Source organism: Tympanuchus pallidicinctus, unplaced genomic scaffold (assembly GCF_026119805.1).
Source record: "Tympanuchus pallidicinctus isolate F22 unplaced genomic scaffold, pur_lepc_1.0 scaffold5, whole genome shotgun sequence".
In the NCBI taxonomy this organism is placed as follows: domain Eukaryota; kingdom Metazoa; phylum Chordata; class Aves; order Galliformes; family Phasianidae; genus Tympanuchus; species Tympanuchus pallidicinctus.
In genome coordinates, this window is record NW_026294769.1 from 22,188,879 (window position 1) to 22,211,530 (window position 22,652).

Consider the following 22,652-nt stretch of genomic DNA (forward strand, 5'->3'; position numbering starts at 1 on the left):
ATTAAATGCCCAGCTGGAAACAGTGGTAGGCGACAACTGCTAAAGCAAAGGTATGAAATCTAACTGATACTATCCATTTAAAAAGGGAGAGAGAGGTAACAGCCTGATCTGGTAGATAAGTTCAACAGACCACAGCTATAACACCTGTGAAAACTGTAACTGTCTGAGCCACCACACTTCATTAGAATTTCATTTGTTTGAGCTTTATTTTCTTATTTTTTGCACTTAGCAATGACTTCCTTCAAGTGTTTTCTATTCCTGCAGCTCTAGAAACTTTTGTTGAACCTTACTCTTTGAACTGCAGTCAAACCACTTAACAATTCAGTCAACAATTCAATAACAGTTCAGTTTTTTTCTGTCTGCCACTTAAAGCTCGCATCTCTTTACCCCCTCATAGGTATGGTAACATAAGCTTTGTTTTGATGTTATTTATTTTGGTTGGTTTTATGCCAGTGTAACAATATTTTGGTGACTCTCTTACAAACTTAGAGATGATTCTGCCCTGTTTATTTCCTTTCTCATCTTTGAATGAAAATGATTTTGTAGAGTAAACAAAAATTCGTACTGGTATAGCAGTGTCTATCCAAGGGCAGTGACACTGCTCTAACTATTGTTGGCAAAGAGGTACAAATTTCATGCACAGCAAAGCTTTCATCTATTCCATTGAAAATAAAGAGAATATAAGATGATCTACTTTGACAATTCTACGTTTCTTCCACTTAAAATGTCCTCATTCTACCATCTCCAAAATTGTTCTTTCTTAGTTCCAGTTAGAATTTTTGATTTCACAGGGACTTGCATAGTCTGAGAATTACAGATAATCCATTACTGACCAGCAGAGAGCAAAGCAATCCACAAACCCACCACCAGCTTCTGTGTCTGACAGACCAGCAGCTCACCTACTTGTGTTTGCAAAGTCCTTTTGAATTTCTAGATAAAATGAGATGAGTTGTGCTTCTGTTCTGCCTTTCAGGCAGTGCTTTTTATTACTGCTACGTTCAAAAGGAGTTCATATCTGCTGAGTGTCTTTAGTAAGTCTCCTCAAAGAAGAGGCAATATAAGTGTTTTGGAGAACTGAACGGAAATGCATTGCTTGGTAGGCAACAGTGATAATTATAAGCTTCGGATTGGTTTGTGTTGTCTTCTGCATTTTGATTTGGTTTGTATTTCGCTTTTGTTGCTGTTGCTTTGTTTACCCAGGACTTTCACTGGATGTATCAGTACAATAAACAAGACAGACTTTCTCAAATGCAGCAGAAGGTCATGTAGGAAAAACAATGAATTCAGAGTGTCAGAAATTTCTCTTTGTAGAAGTAATTAACACTGTCAAAATCTTTCCAGAAAATCAAAATGAGAACTGTTTTAGATGTTTTAGACACCGTCTAAGAATATCTAATACCAGAATGACACAAAATCTGTATCTTTGTTCTCAGAAGACTTTATTCATCATTTGATGAATTAATTGAGCTGCTATGTTCTGTATGTTATTATATATATATATATATATATATATATACATATCTTTTTTAGCAGATTTCCTGCTCAAGGGAAAGGAGGCACATATATATTCATCTCAGGTTTAACAGAAAACACAATTGATTCAGCAGTGAAAAAAAATGTCCATTGAAGCTGAAATATAATACAGGAAATACTATTCAACATCATCTAGAACAAAAACAGCAACAAAAACCAATATATAAAAATCTCCATCAAGACAGGAATTGAAAGAAAAAAAAATAATCAGACAGCAGTTCTAATATTACAATGTGTCTTTTATTTTACTCTTTGAAAAATAAACAAAAAATATTCATTGCTTCTCATTGCAAAATAAATACTGGTAATGGACACACTACTGCAAAGAAGTTAATAAATGCAATTTTGGTCTTAGAAAGATCTTGATAGAGGATACTAGCCAGAACAGCCAGAAACCTGAAGTTGTACATGTGACAGGCCTGTGTGCATGAAGAACAACCAACTCTTTAAAATTATACTTGCCTTTGTTCATCTATTTAAATTCCTGCCTGCTTAATGCACCAGATTATTCTGCTAAGCCTTTGAGCGCATCATAAAAACAGATCACTTCCTTTTTAAAAATCTCTTTCAGAGTAACATAAGAGAAATAATGTGTCAATTAAAAATAGAAGGAGATTGTTGTAGGAAAAGAAATATCTGCAAATTTTCATTTATAAATGGTTTAAAATGAACTTGATTTCAAGCTTGCAGGGGTTTCATATGATTTCAGCTAAGGAACCGTAAGAATAAAACCATAATATTTTTAATTTATAGTTGCATAAGCATACTATGATAGTTATGTTAAGGTATTTGCTAAGCCCTCTTAGAGCACGTATACTACTTTAAAGCCATTTAATGCTTCATATAAATCACAAACATATTTAAAAAAAAAAAAAATCTGTCAAACTCCAGTGCCTCCTTCTTATGAGAACATAAACGAAATAAAAACCTATGTGGTCAGAATAATTAAATTCAAAAAATAAATCCTTAAAAAACAACTTGTGATGATTCTATCATGGGTGCTCTGAAGTCATACTGATGTAATATAGTTAAACTTCCAGAATCTTAGAATTCAGTGGTCACAGTTGCAGGTTAAATTTTGAAAAATGAAGTCAATCTATATTCCTTCTCTAACTGCAGAGACTAATTGAGCATATGAGTCACCCACTGCTTCATGTCAGTATAAATATCATTGATTTCTTTGCAAGTGCATTAGCATAAAACAGATGTAAAATGTTGCAGTGAATCAGGCAGGACATTAAGATACAATTATGCTATTTCTACCAAAACAAATGATTACAACAGATATTCATGTGTTCCATTAATTTGCAGTTCACTGTGAATCCTTTCTTGAAAAAGCTTTCCTGCCCTGTAGGACTTTCCTTGAACAAATGAAGAGTAAAACAGCTCAGTGGTCAAGAAGCATCTATTCATGATTTTTAGTAAGGAAAGGGATTTTTACTTGAAGAACTGCAATGTATCATCATATGAGGGTGTAGAGTTGTAGACAAAATACAAGGCCAGTAGAGCTTAATTCATTACAATAGAACAGAAGTTTTGATTTGTCTTCAGATTTATTGTTTGTTGTTTCTTCCATTTTATTGCAGATTTAAGCTTTGGGAGGAGGTTGCTGCTTTTACATGATTTTATTTGTCCTTCTAAATCTCCCTTCCTCTCTGTCTCCTGTGAAGGGGGAAGAATTTAGACCTTTATTTGCTCAACATTTTCTCTTGCAAATAATTTTAATTTTCTCTTTTGAAAATGTTTTGCAGTATACTCCAAGAGTAAGACTCCTTGTTCTGAAGCATACTTCTTTCAAGCTGTAGTTTAAATAGCTGGATTGGTACTTGGATTGCAGCATTTAAAACCTGTTCAAGATTAAAAGAAGGAAAGAAAAAGATGCCTGTACTTTCGTGCCAAGTCAGCAAGACCTTGAAGAAAGCACTGCCACTGCTTTTCCTGAAGCCTGTGTACCAAAGGTATTCAATGCCTTTGGCTGTGTTTCATCAGAACATAAGTAATGAAACAGAACAAGGTAATTTTGAAAAGGAAAGATCTCAGACCTGCTAAGTATGACAGATTAAATTAGAGTTCAAAAATAACTTTTCCCCCAAAGTCTGTGCCCTCACGGGAGCCCTTCTGTCTTCTAGTTCTGCCACCTGAGTGACAAGCTTCACAAGGCCACTGTCGTACGGGCTGTGGGTCTTGTCTGCTCTGAGGTCTTCTCTAATCCCAACCCCTTCACTCTGTACCCAGGCTGCAGGTGTGTGGCTCCCTGCCCCATCCCAGTGCCTGTCTCTACCAGTCTCATCTCAGCCAACAGCAACTTCCATCTCTGTTGCCCGATTACACGCTTCCCCTTACATTTTAACGTAAATTAAAAAAAAATATATGAATAAGTCATCAAACTAGAAATAGTTAACAGAGCAAACAGTTACCTGAGCTTCTGTTTTCACACATCATTACTGCTGTGGTGTTTGGATTTGGCTTTGTGTATTCTTATGGGTAGAAACTTTTTGAATTTACTGGGAGCTTGAATTGATCTTGTTGGAAGGAGATCTGCAATATCAAAAAATAATCCGTCACTGTGCTCTTTATTGAGTTTTTCTCAACAGAAGGGCACAAAAAGGGCTTAAGAAAAGTTACATGAGATATCTTTCTTTGCTAAAAAGATAGTCTGTGTCAGTTCCTGAATGCATCAACAAAAATAAGATAGCACGTACAAAAGGTGCAGTCTTTTCTTTCTCTAGCTTTCTCGATGGATTTTGAAGGCCATTTTTTCAAGCCATAAGCTTCTTTGCCGAAGGTCAGCTGCAGATCTTCCTCGAATACTTGTCTGAGCTGACAGTATCATATAATTCAGAATAACCTCAACCTCCTCAGGGGGGTTTAACATCCAGGCTGTGTTTAAAGTCCAGGCTGTATTTAAAGGGGACTGTTTAGGAAACATCTCAGTGAACCTCTCTGCCAACAAAAGGGAAAAACACCAACATTCATTTCCTTAAACTGGGTTTTAACCGTTTTAAAGTAGAAGTTTGAATTTTTTTTAATAGCAACATGATTGACATGAAAAGTAGAGGTGAACCAGGAGAAGGTTAATTCAGGAAAGATTACAGTTACATAGGAATGGCTGTGTTCTGAAAGCAAAATATCCCTTCCCAAGGTCCTTTGCTTGAGCACCTTAAAGTTTTTCTGCTTCCATTTTTCTTTCATTAAAATGAAACTCCTGGGTTTCTGTAAGTAATACCACTTTTCTGAAACTAACAAGCTAAAAGATTTCAACAGGAGGACAAGAACTAAGTTAGCAACAACAACAAAAAAGAACAACATACGGAGTTGACTAACAGTATTAGTACATTAAATTCATAGAGACTCAAATGTCATCTATTATTTTCCTTTGTAAATCAGTATATTGCAAATCGTTCAAATGACATCTTTCATGTTATTTCCAGATAAAGATTCAAGGTCATAACATAAACCAATTACCAACAAAATGTGAAAAAAAACCTGTAGTATCTTCCTATGCTTAAAAGAGAAGAATTTATAAAACATTTTTTAAGGACATTTTCTGTATCTTATTGAACAAATCAATGGCAAATATTTACAGACAAGATCACCGAATAAAAAAAGTTTAGTTGGAAGAAAAATGCCTTGTGATATCTCCTATCATTAAGCAATTGATAACTAAAAATGTGAAGAAAATATTCAATACTGAAATGAATTATCTGGTTATTTTCTTGGGGTTATTTATCAAGTTTTTCTTTCTCTTTTTTAAGTAGGTCAGTGTTTTTTTTTTAAACTCAAATAATGTTACTTATTAAATTCTCTTTCTATCATATTTTCCACATTCGTTTTATTCAGATAAGCAGAGGAGTGCTTTTGCTGTTTTAAGAATTCCCCCTGCACACAAGTAGACACAAACTTCTATGAAGTTTGGTAAGTTGTCACAGGCAAACTGTCAAGCCACGAATACATCAAAGGATCACCACTTACACAGTGAACTTAAAAAATACCACAGACTTTCTTATCTCCTACCAACACACCTTTCGCTTAAGAGTCAGCAGCAGTATTGCTTTATGGTGTCTAGTTCAAAATTTGTTCAGCAGTGGTGTTACTTCCACTTCCTTAATCAGACCTTTATACTATTAGTGCATATCACCACGAGCACATTTTGTCATTCAGCATAGCTTTTCAATGTTCAGATTCCATCAACTGCTTGTGATTAATCTTCTTGAAAATAAATAAATATGAAACTACCCTTCTTGAATCTCAGCATTTAGCAATATCTAGCCGTCATGTTGCAGCTGTGGTTTTATCACTAACAGTCTTATCTTCCTGACCCATTTAGGTGCTCAGTGTTACATTAGAATGAAAATAGAGTTAGCATTTTGGGTCCAAAAATGTAGATAATTTTCCAGCTCTAGAAATGTAAAAAGATAGTCTATATAAAGACCCCTTCATACATATCCTCTTGCACATGGGGGGATGAAACAATTCGTTGTAGAATTACAACTTATATAGTGCAACCTGAGCAATTGCCAGTGCACTTAAAAATAAATCATCAAGATTTTGAATATATAAATCATTTTTTCTCTACCTTTCTACTCTGCAGAAGGACTTTAAGTTTTGATCATTTTTTTCTTCCTCTGAGGAAGTAAAGACTTCTCTGAGTAAAGACTAATGTACCCTAAAATGTGACTGCATTTAAGTCAAATTTTTTTCCAATTTCTTTGGAAGAATTCTCGGTATTAACTTCTGCTCTGATGTTAATGAATACGTATTAAAGAATCTTATCCATTATGTTACTGCATCAGGCATGCATGTAGATTAATCCAATTTGGGGTCTTTATTAGAGCAATTAAATTAGCACAATGCAGAATAGGAGAGAGGAAATTGAATTATTTGCCTTTATCCAACTACACTCAGCCCTTCTGTTTAAAGAAACCAAGAATAGTGAATGGAAGAGGAGGTAATTTCCTTTATGGTAATTTAAGGGAAGACTGTCATCCATGGAGAGAGAGTTGTGTCATTTGTTGCTGAGCTACCATTCTGAGTTGATTAGCCTGGCTTCTAGATAGAAGAGCTGATCTCCAGAGACACAGAGGCCAAGACCAAACTATTCAAAACACTCCCTCCTTCCAGTCCATTTTCTTCATTCTCTTCACTGAAGATTCACCGAAACAGTCCCCTTGCCCTGACCATTTTTCCACTGGTCATGTTTATAAGTGGAACCTGGAGCAATCTCCTTTTTGGCTGTCTCCTGCTTCACTGCACTGCCACAGCCAAGGCCTTTTTCCTGGAAGAAGCAGAAGCAAGTAGATTTCTCTCTCTTTCTGCAATATTGCTGCAGGCCTATCTGTTAAATCTTAAATGCTAATAAATCATTAAAAAGGGTATTAACATATTGTGCTGGCCTTATGCGTATATCTTATTCTTCACTCACTTATAGCAATTTCCATTAGAGAATCTAATTACAGAAATCATTGTGACATGCTTTGAAACAGAATCCTTCATTATATCTTATCTATATATTGGACTGGGGGAAATTAATGCACTAGGAAACAAAATGATGCACCCAGAGACATAAAAGATCTGTGTTCAAGTCAAGACTGGAATCCAACCCATATATTTCCAATGTGTTTGTGCAATTGCTTCTGTTTTGTTTTGTTTCCTTCCAATTTTTGTTTTAAGCGACCGCTCTACAGTTATACATTCAGCTGTAAAATTACACTACGCTGTTTGTTTGCTGTTTAATTGTAATTGGCACTTAGAGAACAATTACTGAAATACAACTTGATTATCTCTGTGAACATCTCCTTCCTTTGCTTTGGGCTTCTCAGGATGGAGAGAAAAATGGGATTACTGGGAAAGAAGAACAATGTTATGGCAGACAGAGAACTGGAGTGGAAGAGACCAAGGAACTACTCAGGTGACCATGGCATGTGCAGTTGCTGTTTCTGTGAAAGTCTCTTCTACATAGAGAAAAGTGTGTTTTCCAGCCTTTTTCTGCTGTGGTCTGTAGGGAGAATCACAGGTTAGAGGTTCAATGAAGTGGGAGGGAATGTTGCAAGATAACCTTCCCTTATGTTATCTGCTAGGTCCACAGGCTAGAAGGACATGGTAGAGGCACTGTTTATTTCTCTTTTTTACATATCTTATATAAAAAAAAATGACAAGTAAAGCTTGTGCCTTCTCCCAAATTGTATCTGTGAAGTCAGTTTTCATAGTGACTGTAGGTTCCTAATTTGTGAATCCAGGCATGCTGCACAGGTGTTCAGAGGGGACTTGTAGTGCAGTCTTTAGGGGAAGAATCAGTAATACTCTGTTTAGAGGCTGCTGCTTTTAGTGGATGCGAAAAATAACCCTGTTTTGAGAACCAAATAACTGACCAAGAATCCCTGGATTTTTGTAGTAACTGTGACTGTTGCACAAGTGAATGTGTTTAGACAACATATGGTATCACTGATATTTAGCCATCATGTGGAGCTGAATGTTAATTTCTTAATTTCTGTTTTGCTCTTAAAGCTGTATGGAGAGAAATGAGCATGAAATCCAGAACAATAAAATAGTAATTTATATATGAACAAATAAATGAAGATAAGTGAAAAATAATTTTCACTGAAGGTAATTTGTTTTCATTTTGGAGATTTCCTGAGTACTTACTCTTAGTTTTAATTAAAAAAACAAAAAACAAAAAACAAAAAAAAAACAAAAAACCAGATGTGCAAGAAGTTTTATTTATAATAATAATTTAAAAATATATTCATGTCTATTTATCTTTTCCTTCAACTTCAGATTTTGTGAAACATCACTCATTTGTAAACTAGTATAAGCATATGTAATATGACATAAAAAATATTTCAGTGTAGAGAAATACTTCATCTTTTTGCCTCATTTGCAACTGCAACATGAGAACGGCTAGCCAGTGAGTTCTTTAAAGACTTAAATATAAGAAACATGCAGATCCTGTGTAGGTGATTGAAGACCGTAATGCCACATAGCATCCTGGAGCCAGGCCTTATTAACTCACAGAATCCTTTTTTCTACTGTACAAATATCTGACATCTACTGTACAAACATTTGACTTCTGAACCTCCTCATTTCATGATGTTGTTACCAGCAATCATTCCATTTCCTGAGATAAGATAAATGTAAGTAAATATTTTAATCTGATTGAAAAGATAGCTGTAATACAAATGAAACTCAGCCTCTGACTATTTTTTTTCTATTTAGATTTTTCAGGTAGGATCAGATGGACTATTGACACTCTGGGAGGATCTTGTGAATCCAGATTATGATTTTTCCAGGAAAATAGTATGTAAGTGCTGCTCTTAGAAAACATGAAGATACTTCATAGAAGTTGGTTGAATTCTAAGGCTTCATTGGTCCTTAAAACTTGTGCTGTTATTAATTTCCTGTACTTGAGGAAATTCTTTCAGTATTAAAAAGAATTGAAAAGAATGCAATACATAAATGAAGAGTATTAAGAGAAGATCGTAAGAAATTTTCATTGAGGGTCATTTTTGTTAAGTATGCATCACTTTTGTTAATTTTGCATCACTTGGAATATGATGCCCAGGTTTCTGGGGGGAAAAAAAAAAAAGCAAGGTTTTGTGTATAGTATTTTTAAGTATTTAACATCCTATTTTTAAGGATGCTATATTTTTGCAATGAGATTATAACCTCTATAGAGTTATGGTTATACAGCATAGGAACTGTATTCTCTTTCAAAATTCTCACTCCTTGAATAGCAGACAGGTGTTGATTTGGGGTAAATGGCACAGAAGAATTCTATTGGCTTGTTTTGATGAAACCTGAAAATCTCATCAGTTATCATCTACATCAGTTATCATATGGCTGGAGATTCAATAGTAGTGGAAAACTTTTCTCTGAGATGGTTTCACATATGAATTCAGCGCATCTTTGATGCAACTTTTAGAATGTGAAAGTAAAAAGCTAGTGATGTTTTTCATGTTTCAAAAGTAAAACCTTCCCCCTGAGAGCAGCACGTGGTGTGCAGAGACTGCACAAAGCCCCATAGCGCCAGTCACTGATTCCAGTGTTCTTTGAGATGGACCATGCAGCTTTCCTTGTTGCTGTTCTCCAACTCTGTACAAGTAAGATCTCTTTCCTATTCCTAGCTATCATATTTCTTTCCTCCTCTTACATAATTACGCATATGATCACAATTCACGAGTGTGTCACGGTGTGCTTCACACAAATAACTTTCCAGTCATACTCATACATTAGAAATAGTTACAATATCGACGGGTTGTGGTTATTTTTTATGAACATTTTCTTCAAAATTTTACTTCTGATGCTGCTAATGTCATTTCTGAGTTTTATTATAATTTCAATTTTTAATAGTATTTGTAATCAAATGTATTTCTTAGTTTTAGCCAGTGTGGAAGGAAGGTTTGTGGATTCAACTGTAAAGCTTTCAGAGAAGATGAAACTGGAATGCATATATCCAAAAAAAGCTGTGATAATGCAGACATCCTGGATGAAACAAAATGGAAGTCATAAAGAAAATATTGCTGTCTTGCATCCTATCTATGGCATACATATTGAAGACAAATACAGGGGAAGAATATATTATGAAAATACTTCCAGGGAAGACCAATCCTTATCCTTCAACAACAGTACTTTGGAAGATGTTGGTTTTTACTTTTGCTCCATTGTAACTTATCCAGATGGAGTTTCTGAGAAGGTAATAGAAGTTATTCATCCAGGTAAGGAAATTTCTCATCACTTTTTTAATTTCTGATAAACGCAATACAGAAATTTATGCAAATATAGGGAATATCTGGCTCTGTAACTTTTCAATTATACTGCACATATAAATGGAGTAATTTAGGTGAAAGTACAAACACATCAGAAAATGATTATTTTGCTTTAACAAAAGTTTATTTTAAGAGAAGTAGGAAATAAGGAGTGGAACTGAAGGACGCAGATGTATGTCACAGTACCAATGTGTCACATGTCAGACTTTACATAGCAACTATCATTTCAGAAGTGCACTTCTATAATCTGCAGGATCTTCTCAGAGAATTGAATTAAACCTTATAACTGCCCATGGAGGGTAATGGATTTTTATTGCTGTGCTTTATAGTGAGGATGCTACTGTGCACTGGTCTCAAAAATAAGAAAAACAGGAAAATGAACAAAGAGACAAAACAGCAACAATAACAAAAAACAGCAACAGCAAGTGAAAACATTTATGAATGGTGTGGCAGAAAAAAAAAAAAGAGACATTTAAATGAAGAAGAATGACATTTCTTTAAAAGGAACCTGCTTGAAGATGGAAAAAGAAGGAAAGAAAAAGATCAGATTCACTTATGCCTATGTACTTTCTGTACAGCTGCTCACGTACTTTCCAGAGGCTCTCTAACTATCTGACTCATCTGATTTGATTTCCTTTCCAATTCTGAGTGAGAAAGAGCAGAAATAACCCATTCAAGTATTTTTCTATGCATGTCCGCTTATATTGGTCAGCTCTGGTGCAAAGTACAGAGATTCCCTGATGACAGGAGTGGAACTGTAGTAATTTAGTACTTAGAAGTTCATTACATGCAAATGATAGAATAGCCTTCAGAAGACAACTGGTTTTGATTATTGGTTTATTGGTTTGATACAGTGAATGTAAAGATAATCTCTTTCTCATCATCCCAAGTGGAAATAGACCTCATTCAATATTTTATTGCATTTCATAGTTAGGAGAGAATGAGTTGAAGGAGTTTAGTTCTGTTTCTTTCTGTTTGAAAGAAGATTAGAAATAATTCCTAGTCTGATCCCTCTAAATCTTACTTTCAAATTTATTTTCTCTAAACCTCTGTTATTTCAATGTTACAAATAAATAGTTGAGCTGATATTGTAGTAGATATGTAATTTAAATAATTTCAAGCTATACTGTTCCTACCTTTGCCATTGAAGACTTCTGAAACTTGATTTTAAACAACAATTTTGATAATGGAAATGAGATAGGAATCCATATCTGCTTTCCTATCTGTATTAGCTTTTTATCACTAAACATGGATGCTTATCAAAGCAGAAATTAAGCCAGGCAAATTATTGGCCTGACTTTAAAAAAAAAAGCTATAATTCTACTTCTTTCAGATTAGTTACATAAGTTATTTCAGAACTGAAATTATCTCTGCCTTTGTAGTCCACTAGCATAGTCGTACAATTCAGTTATTTGCATGGAGAGGGAATGTCCATCTGGTGGAAGAATTAAAAAGATCCCTCAGGGTAGGCTTGCAGTTCAGATCACAGCTCCTCAGCTATGATTCCTTGAGTGTCTTCTCTGACTGCTTGCTTCAGCCTAGCATCTGTTTTATTATGTAAAGGAATAACTTTTAGAAACAGTACCTCTAGGTTTCTCTGTCAGTCTGTTCAATGTTAATATAACTCCAGGCATTAGAAACATTTGTTGTTGTTGTTGCGTTTAAATAACCCAAGATCTGGAGATTCAGGTTGTTATTTACAAAAAGCAGTAGACAAACTAGATCTCTTCTGAGGCTCTGTTTAACCAGAGTTCTGGCAGTGAGTTGATTTAATAAAAAATTAAGTTAGATGCAGTAGAGGTTTGCAAGCTCATTTAGTCCTTTTTGTCTGGCCAAAGAAGTGCTGACCTCAGCTATTTGTGTCTGATTTTGTAGTTAGTTAGGTAGTGAGCTTCCTTGGGATTCTATCTGTCAGTCTAATACTTATATTATGTAATCCACTTAAAGATTTCAGCACACTATAAGCTAAACAAAAAAATATCATTTATCAGAGTCACATTTTTTAAATGATAGTGTTGGATATAATATTCACTATTTAGGGTACCTCACTTCATTGGAGCACTTTAAACCTCAAAACTAAAACATCCATATTTCCATTGTGTATATTTAATCTTGCTACAAAAAAAAAGATAATAATGTTGAATAGAAGTTAATCTTTTCCCATTTTAAGCATTGAGGTTTCTCAGAACAGGAAAAATCAATTTTGCTTAGCTCCCAGTAGATGCTCATAAACAAGATCTTTGTACTCACTGATCTGGAGAAAAGGAAGCATATCAACAGCAAAGATGAAACATTGCAGCTTCAATCTACTCTGCAAATTAAATATGTTATTAAAAACAGATCTCGGAGAAGGCATTTTTTAATGTAGTGGTTATAGAAGAATTGTTATTAGTCAGGCTTTATCTACCTTTTAATAGTGCATTCATCAGTAATAAATATCTTTAATTCCTTGGATGACACCTTGCTTTGATTAAATCAACAGTAAACTTCAGTTCTGCTTCCATGCTGCCAGTATTTCAGCTTGCTGCTGATAGCATACATATAATTTTTCTTCTTATTTGTCAGCTGGCAAAGTTAGGACATTGGTGTTTGCTTTGAAAGTTTTTGTATTCTTCACCAGAGAAAGCTAAGTGTTAGTCTCATCCTTTCAACAGAAATGGATCTGTCTCTGTAGGATGAATATACACTGCTTGATAGTTGAAGTCCAGGAAAATGAGGTCCTTTTAAAGGAATTTTATATTCTTTATTATACACAAATCTGCCCAAAATACCAGAAAAAACATTTCACGGGTTATTAAAACGGCTTTTAATTATACTGCCCTCCTTGGTTTCTGGATCTGTCTATTGATTCACAATAAGCATAGTTTTTTAGAAAAACATTAATTTGCCTTTACTACCCCAGACAAATGAGCAACTCACTGTAAAATCCATTTCTTCCGTTTAAACAGTAAATCAACAAATCTTTAGAGTAAATTTATTTATTTAATTGGAGAATTGCATTATGCCTAATGCTTCATAATTTATGGTTTTATTTTTTAAGATTGATTGATTAAGCTGCCTTTAAAAGGATGCAACTTTGTGAGCACAAAGTTCAAAATGAAATTTAAGTTTTCTTTGGTATATTCACACAGCTGAATTTAAACTGATATTGAGTTTTCTATGTTAACCAAAACTGAAACCTGGATTATAATTTAATTTGCACTACCTTGCCACTTAGAAGTTTCAGATTTTATCTGTACTGACTTATTATTCTATGGAACACAGATCTTCCTGCTAAATCACATTAGTATGAAAATTTGCATAAAGTGCCATGGATAAACTGTTTGTTTACCCAAAAAGGAATTCTTCTGCACTCAAATGGTTCAAAGTTGCTCTGGTGTTTCATTACTCTTAATTAAGAGGTCAGGAATCAGATTCTGCTTTCCCAAGTTTTTTGTATAGTTAAAAAAAAAAAAAAAAAAGTGAGTACAAAGTGAGTATAATTGGTATGATTCTGATTTGTCAACATTTTTTTCATTAGCACCATAGGAACATCAAGTGCTAATGCTTAATGAGTTAATATTTCATAGTGTCTCACCACTACAGCGCCATTGAGCAACACTGAAGTGCTAGCAGGTCTTTAACATTATATGAGACTAATCAGTTAGAAAAGCTGGAGGATCATGACTCTCTTAAATTAAAAAAAAAAAAAAAAGTGTGCAAATGTGTGTGTATGTGCAAATTTCCACACTTACAATTTTTTGTATGTAAAGATTCAGTTTTTAACTGAATTATTATTTATAATTATTAACAGATTGGCATTGTAGGAGAATCAGCAAAACTTTTTTTTACAACTTACTCTCTGATCACAGAAAACCTCTTCACCTCACCATGTGATAGATGGTGTGAGCTAGCTTTGTTTTCCACCAAGGGAAAAAAAATTAAAGAGAAGAAAATTTAATCCTAATAAGGAATGACTGACTTGCCACAATGACCAGAAGTCCTGAGAAATGGAGGAGGTTGTAGCTCTCATTACAGATGCCTTTTCTTGGAATACTATCACTTTTGCATCGCTGACAGATGGAAGACCCTAGAAGTGGTGATAAATCATCATTTAGAGCAATTTTTGACACAATTATTGTAGCAATTGATTTTGTTTTTGTTTCTGTTTTTTACCAGATCTGATCTCAAATTTGTCCTGGGGCTGTTTCAGAAGATATAATAAAAATATCAGGACATACTCTGCTCTTTTTTTTTTTTTTTGCCTTTAATTTTTGCTAAGATTTCTAGGATATCTGTGAAACATAAGAAAGAGCTCTCCCAGGCTGCACGATATGCTTACTTTATTGATTCAGAGATACAGACAGTAAAGCAATAACAGTTGTGGCATAGCTACTTCACGCGCTACATAACTATGGGATAGTTTTACAAGCATTTGCAGTACTGAAATTCTGTAACATAATTGCAGAGAACTTGAGATTGTTTTCTGTCTTTTTTTTTTTTTTTTTTTTTACTTTTACATCAATACTTTGGAAAAGAATAGTCTATTTATCCCACAGGAAGATATCTGCCAGCTGTGTGAATCTATTGCTTTTTTTATCTTGTAATGTGAATATGCATGCAGCAGTTTTTGGAAGAGAATTCAAGAGCATTTTCTTAATATTCCTACATTTTATGAGTCACAACCTGCCCTAGACCAATAGAACCCATACTTCCTGAAAAACTCCTTGCACATTTGTTGGTTTTTTTTTTTGTTTGTTTGTTTTTTAATGAAAAGATTCTGTAGGATTGGTTACTACTTACAATGTTTCACCTTAAGGAACAGTTTAAGGACAATCTTTTTCCTCATATACAGCAATTAGATGTGTATGACTGAAGACTGATTTTAGGCACCATGTAAAATGTGAGGAGCACAGAATAAAGTCACTGCTAAAGGAAGAACCACTAGACTTGGAGATATCGCACAGAAACTGTTGAGTTACAAAACATTACAAATGTTTGCTAGCTAGAAGGGAAAGTGTTTAAAATGCAGATTTATTATATATATATATGTGTGTGTGTGTGATTTTACTTTTAGATGAAAGACTAAAGAAAAATATTGTCAGTCACCATTCATGTACCTAACCTTAGCAAAGAAGCAGAAGAGGAGAGATTCTCCTCTCCTCTCCTCTCCTCTCCTCTCCTCTCCTCTCCTCTCCTCTCCTCTCCTCTCCTCTCCTCTCCTCTCCTCTCCTCTCCTCTCCTCTCCTCTCCTCTCCTCTCCTCTCCTCTCCTCTCCTCTCCTCTCCTCTCCTCTCCTCTCCTCTCCTCTCCTCTCCTCTCCTCTCCTCTCCTCTCCTCTCCTCTCCTCTCCTCTCCTCTCCTCTCCTCTCCTCTCCTCTCCTCCTTTTTTTTCCTTCTCTAAAATATTTTCAGGGAAAAGAAACATTTCCAACGTCCCCCAGCTGGGACTTTGATCCATTTGTTTATGTGGTCCTTTGCCAGACCTGTCTTAAATCCTTTGGTTCCTCTCTAATTTATCAGTACAAGAGATATTTATATTTGAAGACACTATTCTAAGTAGTTTATTTTCAGCTAGAAAGTAAAATATTACTAGTGATTTATGACTTTAAAAAGTGATGCTATGTACTAATGGAAAATATTATTTTGACAGTAATTTTTACATCATGTAACATGAATTATGCATGGCTGCAGAATTTTTAATTGTTAAACTCTTTGAATTTTTTTTATTTTATTGTTTTTATTTTAATTCATGGTTAAATTTTTGGTTTTGTAGTCAGTGACAATTGATCGTTGGTTAAGGGGATGTGTCTTGCTAGCAACTTTGAATAAGAATGGAAGTTCTTTAATAGAGTATTTAAATGACAGCTGTACCATGAAGTACTCCTATATTTTAAATAGAGTGATCAACCTCTTCTATGATAGCAGAGACAGAGCTTTTCTATTCTTAGCTAGTGTGATGATATCCATGCCACTCAGCCCTTACTTCTTTATTAATGTTCTTCTGCCTGCCAAAAGCAGTACAATGTATAGATTTTTTTCAAGTCCCTATTCACCTGAAATAGCTTGCTTTCTATTTATCTCTGTCTCAATTTAGATTGTGATTCATAGGTCTACAGTGAAACATTATCATCCCTTTAAAGGACACAGAAACAAGAACTAGCGCTGAGGGATCTTCATTCCTCAGCTCTTAGACTCTGAGCTCCCCAGAGCAAGGGCTATCTTTGTATTTTACACAGTGTCAACCACACTATCAGCACCTAATTAAAAAGAAAGAGGATGGAGCCAAGAAGAAGCTGCCTTTTTCATACTTCTGCTGTGGTTATTGACCTGTTAAACATTGCTTTTCTTTCTTTTTAATTCCTGTGCTAAACTGAGAGTTGGATCTCCCTTCAGTAAAAATGTGAATAGTAAAAATGGCTTCAGTAAAAAAAGCCTGTTTGGAGCAGAGCGGAAGGAAAACCTTCTCTTCTGGAGGAAAAGCTTGTATCAAAACAAATTACAAAAAAGTGGAAAAATCAGGTTGGAATAGACTTTGCAAACTCATCTCATCTATCTCTATTCTGAGGAAGTATAAGCATCATCCATAACCAATTCCCATATTGGAAATTTATGCATATTTTTGCATAGGTATTCTAGCGCTTAACCAGCCTTGGAATGAGATTTTTTTCCCCATTACATCTAACCTATATACCTCATGTTTAATATAAAGCTTATTCATTTTAGTACTTCCCTTTGAAAAATAGAAGGAAGGCTCCCATATTATCAAAATTCGGTCATCTCTCTGTTCTGAACAAAAATAGTTAATTTTCCTTCTTAGCTCATTCTTCTGAATTTCACTATTCTTATATTCATCAGAATTGTCTCCAATTTATATATTACATTCTTAAAATAAATCAGCTAAAACGTTCCTGCTAAAGCCTCAGCATTACTGAATGAAGCTGAATATTGTCCTTTATCTTGTCTATATACATGATTTGTACACATGAGAAAAATTATCTTCCAGAAACAGAAAGTGTGATTTTTGTTCTATTTGGCTAGCAGGCAGTTATAACGTGCAGACTCTTTCATTCATCACTGTTTATTGTATTTTTGTGTGTGTGTGTGTGTGTATGTTGTTTTTGTTGCTGTTTTATTTATTTTTTTTAATGATTCTTGTTGGTTTTTAAGAAGGAAAATAGTAGTAAGTACTCTCAGTTTCTGTGTTTGTACCAGAGTGTGCAATGTTAAGGAAAAATCTATGAGGAGTAGTGCTCTTTACCAGCATAAGATAATTTTGAAGAGTTGGTTTATATATTCCCTCCAAACATTTCTTAATGAACACAATTTTTGTGTTCACTGGATGCCACAATTGTTAACAGATGTATGATAATTTGAAGATGAGTCTCACTTCTGAGTTGTTCATCTATTGGTGCTATTTGCTCTTTGTTGAGTTTTATCATCAGGGACCCTTTCGGAAGATCATGAACCATTAAGAAGAAGCAGGATCCAGATGAGCAAGTGGGGAAAAATCACCTTTCCCGTTAGGCTGGTCAGACTCAAAACTGGTGAGGGGACCTTTAACAGGACAATAGGAAAGTCAGATGGCAACCCATGAATGAAAAAAGTTGGCTGGGTTGGGATGACATGTAAGAGCAAAACCTTGAAAACAACAAATCAAGGCAGAAGGACGGCCTTCTCAAATGTGTGCACCCAGATGAGGAAATGCTGGGGGGCAGCATTGTGAGGAAGCTCTGGTACATTTTTTGGAAATCTGCATAACCATCTGAAGTTTCTGTGCTCCAGTGCACACTGTAGGGGAAACAAATAAGGAATTAGAACTCTACATATAGCTACAAAGCTATGATCTCATTAGGATGGCTTCCATTACTCATGTGCTGCAATGGATGGATACATGCTTTTTAGAAAGAACAGGCCAGATTAGCAAAGAAGTGGAGAGAAGGGCCTGGAGCACCTCTCTTATGAGGAAAGGCTGAGCAAACTGGGTCTGTTCAGACTTGGGAAAAGACAGTTGACAGGGAATCTGATAAATATCCATAAATTTCCAAGGTATGAGAGGCAAAGGAACGAGGCCAGTCTCTTTTTAGTGGTGCATAGAGACAGGACAAAGGGAAATGGCCACAAGCTGAAGTACAGGAAGTTCTACACAAATGTGTGTAAGAACTTCTTTACAATAAGGGTGACGTAGCACTGGAACAAACTGCCTGGAGAGGTTGTGGAGTCTCCCTCTCTGGAAACATTAAGACGTGCCTGCATGCCTACCTGTACAACCTGGTCTAGGGAGCCTGCTTTGGCAGCTGGGTTGAACTAGATGATCTCTAGCGGTTCCTTTCAGCCAAAATTCCAATTCTGTGATTCTGTGTTGCTTTTTATGCAAGGAAGCAGTGGGAATGCAGGAAACTATTTACTTGTGGATGATGAACGATCTGAGAGTCTATGGGTTGGGAATAGTGGGCAGACCAACATGGGTTATGCTATGGTGGGTGTCTGCTACCAATGTCCTTGCAAGGAGGAAGTACATGAGGCCTTCACAGTAGAGGAGGAAGCTTGCCGTTCTCTGATCCTTGTTAGAAATTAAACTATCTGTGTGGAGAAACATAGCAGAGCACAAGATTTCGTTTCTAGGTTTCTAGAGTGCAGTAATGATAAATTCTTCACACAGATGATTAAATAGCTTTATTATTCAATTTTACTAACGTATTATATCTAGTATCAACTTTTACTTCTCTGACACTCAGATCTAGATTCAGATGTTTTATTACTTTGTTTTGTTGTTGTTTTTTTTTTTAAACAGACTTGAAAGAATATGTATGAGATTTTGAGATAATGGTGTTTGGAAATCATCAGTGTGTGCAATTGCAGAGGACAACAGAAAATGTATATTGACAACTTGACAATTGACAATTTGAAATTAAATATACATATCATTAATTTATCCAAGACAGGTAATGTTCCATTTGGAAAAATATGTTTTAGGTTATGAAATGAACAGAGGTAGACGAAAAGGTGAATTATAGATTCACATAGTTTTCTCATCCAACACTTTTCCAAAGAAGTAGATCCTCTTTCTACTGTTTATATTTCTAATTCTGAACTTTTCTTTCAGCTGATCTATCTGATAGACAATATAATTTATAATTCAAAAAAGACAAAAAAAAAAAAAAAAAAAGAAAAAAAAAAAGAAAAAAGAAGAGGAAATAAGCAGTGTAGAATGTTGGTATATTGATTTCTTTTACATTCCTACCTGGTTCCAAACTGCATAACAAACCTATTGTGAAATATTTCTCCAATACATATTCAGTTCATGAAATAATCCATTAAAATAATAGTTATGTTCCCAGGCAATGTGGGTATGTATATACATTGTCCGCTGTTTTTCCAGCACTGGCTTTTCCTCCTGAGAAATATTTGTCTTTAAGAGCTAGTTTTACCATTCACACTCTTTCCTTCCCTTCTCCCCTGCCTTTTCTATCCTGTATGGCTTCAATTGTGATGTACTGTGTTCTACACTGGCAGCCAAAAGAGCCAACCACACCCTGAGATGCATCAGGCCCAGGCAGGGGAGGGATTGTCCCATTCCACTCTGTGCTGTGTGGCCTCACCTTGAGCATGGATCTGTGTCAGGGGAGGGACAGCTAGGGGTTAGGGAAAGGGTCTGCAATAGAGGACGGTGGGCATGACCCCAAGTGTCTGTTCAGGGAGTGTTTGGACAACAACCTCAGATATAGGGTTTGATTTTGGTCCTATATGGAGCCACAAGTTGTGTTTGGTGATCCTTGGGTGCCTCTTCTTGCTTATGATTCTATCTCTGATTCTCTTATGTGAGCAATGAGGCATATGTACACAGGCATATGTGCACACACACATGCATGCACATACTTATGATGTGACATGCATTTTTCCAGTATAGCATTTACTATTTTCAACCATTTTGATAAAATAATAAGCAGTAAGTGAAGGCTGGGAACAGTATCCTCTGCCATTCCTAGAACTCCGATTGTGAGTAAATTCCCCTTATTCTGAACTGATTAAATTCCTGGAGAGAGCGAAAATCTGAAATTCTGACCTCTTATACCATTAAGAATCTCCCACAGGCAAACCCTGGCATAATGCATTTTTTGTTCTTCTTGGATAATCTATTTCCTAACAATCAAATTCTTCTGGCTCAGAAATGTTTGTACTTAAATAGCAGATGATTTTCTTACTCTTATTGGCACCATAATCTCTCTGACTTCTTCCTTTCCTTGCACCCCATGTAACTAAAATTCAGTTTTAAAGACTGAGTAAAATAACAAGGGGTTGTGCAGTATTGCACAAACAAACTTGAGTTGAAGGTGATTTAAAATTGGGTGCTAAGTGTCTATAAACTCACAGAGAATTAATAGGTGGTACAGACATATTCACCAGATTGTTATAATATAATTTAAAATGACATTGTAAATGTACAGGGGTATAAAAATTTTAGCTCTTACAATCTAAATACTCTCTTTAACAAAAACAGATCTTTTTTGAACATGGCACTAGTGATGATTTTTAGGCTGATTGTAGAACTTGAGACAATAACTCATAAGAAATCAAGTTCTTTACCTGCTCCAACTTACATAGTAGCCAAATATCCCCATTTTCTTTTTTCATTAAAAAAAAAAGAATTTTTTTAGAGACAGAATTATGTGGCATGTGCACACAAGATATTAGTTTGGGAGCTAAAAGCAATTCCAAATCTAGAATATTGAGGAAGGGTGAAGGAGTCAGCTTTGAAGTACTTTTTTCATCTAAAAGATGATTTTCTTGAAGGTAGAAATCCCTGCAGAAAGTTCATTTTCATAAAATGTTGAGTCTGCTTTTCATCTACAATTTCTTTTGTTTCTCGTTATAAGCAGTGGAAGACAACAGTGTACACAAACAAAGCATCAAACCTTGTTTCTGTGATGGAGATAAATTAACTTTGCAGTTTTGGAAAATCTCCTAAGCTCATTTGTTGTTCCTGGTGGAAATTAGTACTTCCTAAGGGTAGCAGCTTTAAAGATGGCTTTGATATCAGCAGTTTGAGTAGTATAAACTTGTCCTGACCTAGAGATCTGAGAAGAGCACAGAAAACAAAAAAAAAACCTGTGTTCTGTGTTCTGGGATGGTTGAAGATATGGTGTGAGTTACCATCTTCATTTCTCATCACTGTGCACATTGATCAGCAGCTACTGATCTTAACAGTATAGCTCTAGTGCTGCTAGTCCTTAGGCCTCTGCTTAAACTTAATGCTTCAGCAGAGAAGCAGAAACATGCAAAGCAGTAAATGTATTTCTTTCAGTGCATTTTATTTTACTCTACTGAAATTTTGTTTTTCTGAAGTCGCAGTACTAATGTTGAAGTATGAATAATATTTTCTTTGTTAATAGCTTCAAAGTAGAAGGAATTATAGAATATCCTGAGTTGAAAGGGACTCACAAGGATCATCAAGCCCAACTCCTGGCTTTAAGCAGGAAAATACAAAAATCAGACAATATGACTGAGATTGCTGTCCAAACACTTTTTGAACAAAGGTTGGTGCTGTGACCACTGCCCTGGGCAGGCTATTCCAGTGCCCAGCACAGTCTGGTGAAGAACCTTTTCCAGATATCCAATATGAACCTCCCAAAAATGTTTGACATAGACATTTTTGTAGTCCAGAGTAAATCTCTGGAGTCTAATGTAAGATTAGAGATATGGGACAGGTGAAAGTCATGATTAACTGTAATTAAAATGTCACAGGCTTTTCACTGACTTTAAAAATAAATGATCTAGCTGAAAACAAGATTAAGTATCTAAGTAACTTTCCTGTGATGAATCACAATGAGCTAATCCTTTCTGAGATCAAACGAATGAAACAAACAAAAAACCAAACAAACAGAAGTGAATAGGACAGGAATAAAAAGTGGAAAGTCTGAATATATCTAGCCAAAAGAATGGGGAACAAAATTTTACATAACATTTATTTTGAGTTTTAGTTCTTTATAATAAGGAAAAAAAATACAGAATTACTTTGTTTTCCCTCCCAAGTGGGGTTTCTTAACTTCATCGATTCTCTGCTGCAGAATTGCAGTTTAGTTGCTAAATCCTTTAAATCTTTAAAGAAGCTGATTTGCTCTCATTCATGCCTTAATGTATCTAATATTTACTTTCCAGAAATACATTGCATGATTATGTTTTTTAAAATGTGTGCTTATTTTTTTTCTCTCTGTATGTCTAATGGACCTGAACCAACTGGAAATATGTGTAGTCACAAAATATGATGAGATCTCATTATACCAAAAAAAGATACAAGGAGGGTTTCAAACGTGGAGCTTTTATATTTTACTGAGCAAAGAAAAATGTGGCTCCCTCGAGTGCTGTCACCGCCTACTG

The 22,652-nt window shown here is 35.2% G+C and overlaps 1 protein-coding gene across 3 annotated transcripts in view; it reads left to right on the forward strand.

The window, feature by feature from the left end:
• Nucleotides 1-8,720: 8,720 nt before the first annotated feature.
• Nucleotides 8,721-22,652, forward strand: part of CD226 (CD226 molecule) — a 30,032-nt gene continuing 16,100 nt past the window's right edge. For 2 of the 3 annotated variants that reach the window (XM_052704002.1, XM_052704003.1), the window contains exons 1-2: nt 9,516-9,629; nt 9,906-10,244. In XM_052704002.1, coding sequence (XP_052559962.1) covers nt 9,584-9,629; nt 9,906-10,244 — 385 coding nt within the window. In that variant the 5' untranslated portion in view covers nt 9,516-9,583. Of the gene's footprint in view, nt 8,831-9,515; nt 9,630-9,905; nt 10,245-22,652 lie in introns of those variants that run through there. The other variant, XM_052704004.1, reaches the window with a different exon arrangement.